The 7,836-nt window shown below is 50.5% G+C and overlaps 1 protein-coding gene across 2 annotated transcripts in view; it reads right to left on the reverse strand.

Annotated features, from left to right (window-relative positions):
- NF2 (NF2, moesin-ezrin-radixin like (MERLIN) tumor suppressor) overlaps positions 1-7,233 on the reverse strand; it is a 105,437-nt gene extending 98,204 nt beyond the window's left edge. For both annotated transcript variants that reach the window (XM_074294523.1, XM_074294531.1), the window contains exon 1: positions 6,734-7,233. In XM_074294523.1, the coding sequence (XP_074150624.1) occupies positions 6,734-6,847 (114 nt within the window). In that variant the 5' untranslated portion in view covers positions 6,848-7,233. The remainder of the gene's footprint in view (positions 1-6,733) is intronic.
- Between the last annotated feature and the right edge of the window lie 603 nt (positions 7,234-7,836).

Raw genomic sequence — 7,836 nt, forward strand, 5'->3', positions numbered from 1 at the left:
AGTGGGGTCCCTTCTAACTTAAATCTCCTAGCCTAGGATCAATCTGAGAGGCGAAAGAGGCCAAAGGGCCCCAGCCCTCCCGGTCTGCCAGGGACTCCCCCTCTGAGATCATCTTCCTCATCTTGGGCACAGAGTGATTGTCCTCCATGTCTCCACCATTATAAGGGCAGAGATTGTGCCTTTCTCAGTAGCCCTGGGGTTAACACAGCATCTGGCACATAATAAGTGCTTAATAAATGGAGGGCTTGTTAGGGGATGAAGGCTTCCGATTGGTTTTCCACATCCGGGGTCACAGGCAGGGAGATGCCAAGGAATGAGTAAAATTGCAATAGCCATCGGCCACTTCTATTCCCACTTCTTCCTTCTCAGCTGAAGTCTAAAGCCTGACCAAAGGTGTCCACGCCTCTGGGGAGGATGTCTATCCATGAGGCCGACTTAGAACCTGCAACTCCAAAGAAAGATCACTGCCCTTCGGGAAGGTGCTCCACAAGAGTTCTTCTACACAAGTGGCTTTGAAATTTGTGATTAAACACTTCCCTGAAAACACCACAATTCTGCACCAGAAAGATCACTAGATCTGGAAGACAGGGGCTCAAGACCTAGTTTTGCCACTTTTAGTAGTTGCGCCCCCTACACTTCTCTAATATAAGTTACTCACTGACACTCAGTGTTCATGACTGGAGCCACAGATGCTTCTGCCCATTTACATATATATATATATATATATATATATATATATATATATATATATATATATATATCTCCTATGTGCTAGCATGATCTTTAATGTTAGGTTTGATTACATCAGCTGTGGGATGGATTGTCAACCCAAGGCTCCAAAGCAGGCTTTTGTTTGCAACAGAACAACAAGAACTCTTAAAACTCAATTTGGAGAATTCTCAAAAGTTGGCTCTTTTCCTTGATAAATTATCATAGAAAAACTCTGAAAAAGGGCCATTCCCATTTACTGACAAAAATATGGGCAGCTCCTTATTTCTCAAAATAACTAATACCAAAATAACAACACCTTCAAATGTAAAATCTCTCCAAAGCAAATTGGGCAAAGTGATTCCAGGAAGAACAGGAGGAAAGTGGGAGGGCTGTTCCCTTCCTCTCTTCAGTAAAGTATGATCTCGTTAGTATAAAGTCACCTGAATCCTCCAGACCCACACTAAGAAATAGAATCCTTCTAAGAAAGCCACCTCATCTTACCCTCATCTAGCAGAGAAATCCTTTGGTCCAAAGGCCACCTCTGCCGGTGATGTCACTGAATTATCCCCTTGCTCTGGTAATGTACAACAAGCAATGAGTCAGCCCAGTTTTCCAAGCACTCTCTAGCACTGCACATCACCCAGCTGCTTTCAAACCGACATTCAACAGGGCTTTGTAACCACAAATATTTTCACTAAAAATCTCCGAATGAAACCACTCGCCAAATCACAGAAATTCATTTTCAGGCTAATTCAGGGCCTCAATCTTTTTTTTTAGGGATTTGGATCTCTTTGGCAGACCCTTCTAAGAATCCTGTTTTCAAATGCATCAAATACAATATATAGGATTACAAAGAAAACCCATTCTATTGAAATAAAAGTGTGATTCTTCTGGCCAAGTTAAGGGACCCCTGAAAATTTAGCTCCAAGTTCCAGGTTACCTACAACTCTAAAACTCTAAATCACTTGAAAGTTGGAAAAAAGTTTTTAAAGCCACTGTTTCTGATAAAGGCCTAATTTCTAAAATATAGAAATTTGATTCAAATTTATAAAAATACAAGACACTCCCCAATTGATAAATGGTCAAAGAATATGAACAATTTTCAGTTGAAGAAATTAAAGCCATTTCTAGACACATGAAAAAATACTCTAAATCACTATTGATTAGAAAAATGTAAATTAAAACAACTCTGAGATACCATTTCACAGATTGGCTAAAATGGCAATAAAAGATAATGATAAATTTTGGAGAGGATGTGGGAAAACTGGAACACTAATGCATTGTTGGTGGAGTTGTGAACTAATGCAGCTGTTCTGGAAAGTGGAACTATGCCCAGAGGGAGGCAAAACTATGTATAATCCAGCAGTATCTCTACTGGGTCTGAATCCCAAAGAGATCATAAAAAAGGAAAAAGGACCCACATGTGTAAAAATGTTTGTGGCCTTTTTGAGCTAGAAAGGAATTGGAAATTGAGATGATGCCCATTAATTGGGAAATGGCTAAATACCTTATAGTAGATAAATGTAATGTATGAAATGATGAGTAGGCTGATTTCAGAAAGGCCTGGAAAGACTTCCATGAGGGGAAGCTAATTGGTGCAGTGGATAGAGCATCAACCCTGAAGAAGACCTGAAGTCAAATCTGGTGTCAAATACTTAATACTTCCTAGCTATGTGACCCTGGACAAGTCACTTAACCCCAATTGCCTCAGCCAAAAAAACAAAACAAAAAAAAAAAGCAAAAAAACTTACATGAACTGATACTGAGTGAAATGAGCAGAATCAGGAGAACATTGTACTTTGCACATAAGAATAGTAAGATTATCAATCAAGAACACAGATAATCAACTGTGATGGACTTGGCTCTTTTCAACAATGAGGTGATTCAAGATAATTCCAATAGACTTGGGATGGAGAGAGACATTCCACATCCAGAAAGCAGACTATGGATTCTGAATGTGGATCACAGCATAGTATTTTCATCTTTTTTGTTGTTGTTTGCTTGTTTGTTTTTTTTCTTTGTGTTTTTTCCCCCTTTTGATCTGATTTTTTAGCACAACATGACAAATATGAAAATACGTTTAGAAGAATTACACATATTTAATCTATGTTGGATTACTTGCTGTCTCGGGGAGAGAGAAAAAATTGGAATACAAGATTTTGCAAAGGTGAATGCTAAAAATTCTCTCTGCATGTATTTGAAAAAATAAAATACTATCCAAAAATTGAAAGAAAACAGAAAAAGAACATTCTACTCTTAGGATATCAGAATTCTGAGAGCTCTTAGAAACCAGTTCAATTTAGACATGGGCCATGAAAATGCTCCTTAACAATTCCTAGAAGTAGATTTCTTGCCAGGGACACAGAAATCATCATTTCTGGAAACAGCTAAGGGCTCTAGAACTGGGACTGAGTCACAATTGGCTTCCTCACCAGCTTTTACTTTGCCTTCTGAAAGCTTCCACAAAATAATCATCTAATAGTTGAAGACAATTATCAAGTCTTTTCACACTGGATAGTTCCGTGGCCCCTCCCCCTCTGCCCCATATCCCCAAATCTGGGGGTTATTTTGCAGATTCATTCTGGGAAACAAGGTGCTGCACATGACTTGCCAGTCAATGGGAATGGCCCTTCTTAGTCCCTCCTAATAGCTCTATGCCCCTTTCTATCATTGAAGAGATTGTCTTTCCACCTTCAGGTTTCAACTATATTTGAGGACTGAATTATGCTTCAAAGCTGGAGGGGATCCCACTTCCTTGGAGGAGATTACACCCCTTTTACCCCTAAGGAAATAGTGTTCCAGAGTCCACAGACCTAGCACTCTGTGTCCAAATCTGTGGGCTGGTCTTTATGAGGCTGGGGCTCAGGAGATGACAGACACAGCCAGTCTGGCGCTAAGCTCCTATCTAACCCAACCTGTACTCCCCTTGAGTAGCCAGGAAAATCATGGTTATCGCCGATCAATTAATCGATAAACATTTATAGTGCCTACAGGACTGGCACTGTACAAAGCACTGAGGAAGCAAACGAAGAAATCGGCAAAGGACTCTGCCTTTGAAGGAACTCATCATCTAATGGGGGAGATAACATGCGAACAAACACAAAGCACACTGAGGAGAGACACAGGAAAGAATTACTCAGAATGGAGAGAGGCTGGGGAAGGCCTTCGGTAAAAGAAGGGAGTTTAGTTAAGACTTTAAGGAAGCCAGGGAGTTCAGGGGGCTGTGGAGAAAGCAGAAAGGACTTTAGTAGAGGGGGAAAAGACTTGAACTTGAAAAACCTCCTCTTCCCTTTAGCTCAGTCCCCCCCTCGGCTGAAACCTCTCACCACGTTTTAAAATCAACTTTTCATGATTATGATCGATTAATAAACATGTTAAGTGACCGCTATGTGGAACGTGGCATGTTCGGCAATTGTTATGGAGACAAAGGCCCAGATGCTACCTTCAAGGAGTCTGAATTTTTCCCCTAAAATTCTTCACTTACATAATTTCTGACAAAGGAGGTACATGACACCATTTCCTCTCTGTGCAGCGCCCCATCCCTATGATAGGAATGTTATACCTCAGGCCGCCTGCCTCCATCTCCTCCTCCAAATTCCAGATGCCACCAAGTCAGCCCTAACTTGCTCATCTCCCAAGGTTCTCATCCCTCTCCTGGAGCCCTCCCCAACTGGGCCTCTCCCGCTTCTCCAGTCTCCTTCCGCCTTCCAGCCTCCCACAGACTATCCTTGAGGCCCCAAGGACACTGGCCTTCCCGGCCTCCCTGACCTCCAGGGCCTCCCCAGTCTCCCCAGCACACAGCTCCAGCTTCGAGATCCAAACATTTCTCTGGCTGCCTCCAATCGTCCCCTTCTCCCCTCTAGACTCCCAGGTATGCCCCCCCCCCCTCTGTGGCTCCACCCTAATAAGCCTGCAAGATCTCCTTTTTTGCTACCCTCAGTGGATCCTCTCCAGTTCATCCCTCCCACGGCCTGTTTGTCCAGGCTGCACCCCCAATGCTTGGCCCAGTGTCTGGCACACAGTGAGTACCCAAGAAATGAAGGCTGACTTGACTGCCAGCTTCTCCTAGAACATAGTAATGAACAGGCCCACTAACCTGCCCTTCCCAATCCAAAGATCACCTGTGGAAAAACAGCTCCTTCCCACGATCATAAAGAGGTGCTGAAGATCACCCACAGACCCATGCCCTTCCAAAGGGCCCTTGCAAAGACTCGGGGCCCAGGCCATGGGACCAATCCATTGAAGTCGACTCCCTATTTCCAGCTGAGAGCCACATAATCCTTGGTCACACGCTACACAAATAAAACCAATTACTACGTATCGCTAACAATAACTACTAATATTTGTACAGCACTATGTGCCAGCTGCCCTATCTTCACCACAACCCTGTGAGGCGGGTACTAGTATCCAGAGGGCAGTGAGGGGACAGAGGGCTGGGTCTGGAACAGGATGACCTGCCCGGCCCAGGAGGGCCTCCCTGCAAGCTCCCCTTGATATCATTCTCCTCCCCAATCCTCCCTTCCCCAATCAGCAAAACGCCCCCTCCTTGTACACAGCAGGGCACCGGCACTCTCTGGGCATCCAGCGGGTGCCCTCTCACCTGCTGCTCTCTTCACAAGGGAGGCAACTGAGGCCCAGAAGGGCCAAGTACCGTGCCCTGGGGCACCCCAGACTCAGCTCCACCTTCCCCAGAGGTGCCCTTGCTTCAGAAGCGGGACAGTGCGGACTCGTCAGGGACCGGTCAGTCTGGCACCCGCACTTCCCCAGCTGGGCATCGGTTGGCTTCAGGAGGCCTGGGACTGTTTAGGGATGCAGGGGAGTCTCCATAGAGCCCCCAAGTCTGAGCTCTGCCCATCACCCCCCCACATCAGTGTGCACAGCCACAGATATACACCCGTGTGCACACTTACACGTGTACGCTTCAGTGTACACACATTTTCAGAAAGATGTACACATGTGCTTACATACTTATATATGGGAGGCCAGGCAGCGCAGTGGTTCCAGAAGGCTCACCCGGGAGGTCAGATCTGACCTTAGACACTCCTCACTGCACCCTCCCTGTCTCAGTTTCCCCATCTATAAAAGGAGCTGGAGAAGAAAATGTCAGAGCCCTCCAGTCTCCCAAGAAAAGCGCCCTGGAGATCAGGACGAGGTGCACGTGAGCATTCCTTGGCAACTCTCTGCGGTCAGATCCGTGGTTACTCCTGGATACAATGTTTCCCTGGGACTCCCTCTGTGTGTTTCCGTGCGCACAGGCGTGCACTTGCCGCTGTGTATCTCACGCACACTCAGGGACGCGAGCCTGTGGACGCATCCCCTCCCGAGAGCGGGCAGGAGCGCCCGCTGGAGGCCGAGGCCCGGGCGCAAACCCGGCCTCTGACGGGCCACTTCCCAGCCTGGCAAACCCTCCTCCTCCCCCATGGCCGTGTCTGCGTGTAAATACAGACACAGTCACGCGTGGGGGTGTAAGCGGAGGGGTCTCCGGGAGTGCTACAAGGAACCGCCCGACGGGCCGCTGCAGGAGGCTGGCACGAGGCTGGCACTTCGCATCCCGCCGGACACGGAGAGCACTCGAAGCCTGCCAGAGGCAGCCTGGCCAGCAGACAGGGGCCGGCCCGTGTGGGCACAGGGGCGGCCCTCCAGTCTTATCGGTCCAGCCTGGCACCTCCTTAAGGGAGAGTGACACTATTACTCCATTTCGCAGATAAGGACATTGAGGCTCGGGCAGGAAGGCACAATAGGCGGGCTGGGGGCGGAGGAGGGGTTTGCAGGGAGCTCCCCTTACAGGCCCCCCGGATCCCGACACACAGTAGGAGGCCACACCCCCGGGGACAGGCAGGAGCTGCGGGCTGGGCTGGGGTCCGCAGCAGCACCCCCAACCTCGGAGGGCTCAGATCTGGGGACACGTGGCCCGCGCCCCCGCGTCCCGCCCCCTGGCGGGCGGAGCTCTTCCACTCGGGGCGCTGTACACACGAGGTGCCCAATCACTGCTCGCAGACGGACGGACGGACTGACGGATTACCTCGCAGTTGAACTCCATCTCCGCGTCCATAGTGACAATGCGCACGGTGAACGTCTTGGGCTGCTTCCTCTTGAGAGAGCTGAAGCTCATGCGGGACGCGATGGCCCCGGCCATGGCGAGGCCCCGGCCCCGGCCCCGGCCCAGGCCCACCTCAAGAAGGCCCCCCCCCACTGGCCCGGGCCCGGCTCAGCCCACGGGCAGCCCAGGCCTCAAAGCCGCCAGGGCGCCTGCGCGGAGCCGGGAGGCCTCATGGCGCCTGCGCGAAGTCGCGCGGCCTCGGGCCTCGGGGCAATGGACCCCGGGCCCAGGCTGGCCGCCCACCCCGCGGGGCCCGGACGGTGGGGGAAGGACCCTTCCTTCTGCAGTGGGCGGTGGCCGGAAGCTGGTGCTCACGCCCTCGAAAGGCCCCAAGGCTTCGCCACGTTCCGCCGCCGCCGCTTCCGTCCCGCCTCAGAGCAATCGCGGCCGAACAGGCACGCGAGCGGTAGGCAGGGGCGCGCGCGCGCTCCCGGGGGCGCCCAGACACGCTCCCGGCCCCTTGGGCGCGCGCCCGAATGCCTGAGGCACTGGCGGGCAACCGAGCCCCGCCGGGATTGGTTCGGCCGCCCCGCCCCGCCCTGTCCGCCGAAGGCGGGGCTTTTCTTCTCGGTCCCGCCTCCGCTGAGGGGATCAGCCAGTGGCAAGTTGGTCTTTGCCCGCGTTCAAGGCCGGACTCGGCGATGAGTAGCCGAAGCGGCTGTCGCTCTAGGCACCTTTGTTCCCCTGGGCTCCTCCATCTCGAGCGCGGAGAAAACTAGGCTTGTGTAGAGGCGGGCGGGGCGGGGCGTCATGCATAGAATGTGGAGGGGCGTGGCCGGGCGGAGGAAGCCAGTTCTTCGGGACTTTCGGGTTCCGTCATCCTCCGGCTTCTCCCGGCTTGTCCCCCGCGCCTGTCATGCTCTCAGTCTTCATCTTCTCCTGCCAAGGTTTTCCTTCCAAACCCAGCCACCATTTTTATTCCTGCTCCTACCAGTCCTAGCATTTCCATCGCACTTCAAAACTTTCAGGGAAGTAGCAGCCGCGGGCATCCTTGCTTTGTATCCAAACTTATTGTCAGGAAAGAA

The sequence above is a fragment of the Sminthopsis crassicaudata genome, chromosome 1 (genome assembly GCF_048593235.1).
Source record: "Sminthopsis crassicaudata isolate SCR6 chromosome 1, ASM4859323v1, whole genome shotgun sequence".
Lineage (NCBI taxonomy): Eukaryota > Metazoa > Chordata > Mammalia > Dasyuromorphia > Dasyuridae > Sminthopsis > Sminthopsis crassicaudata.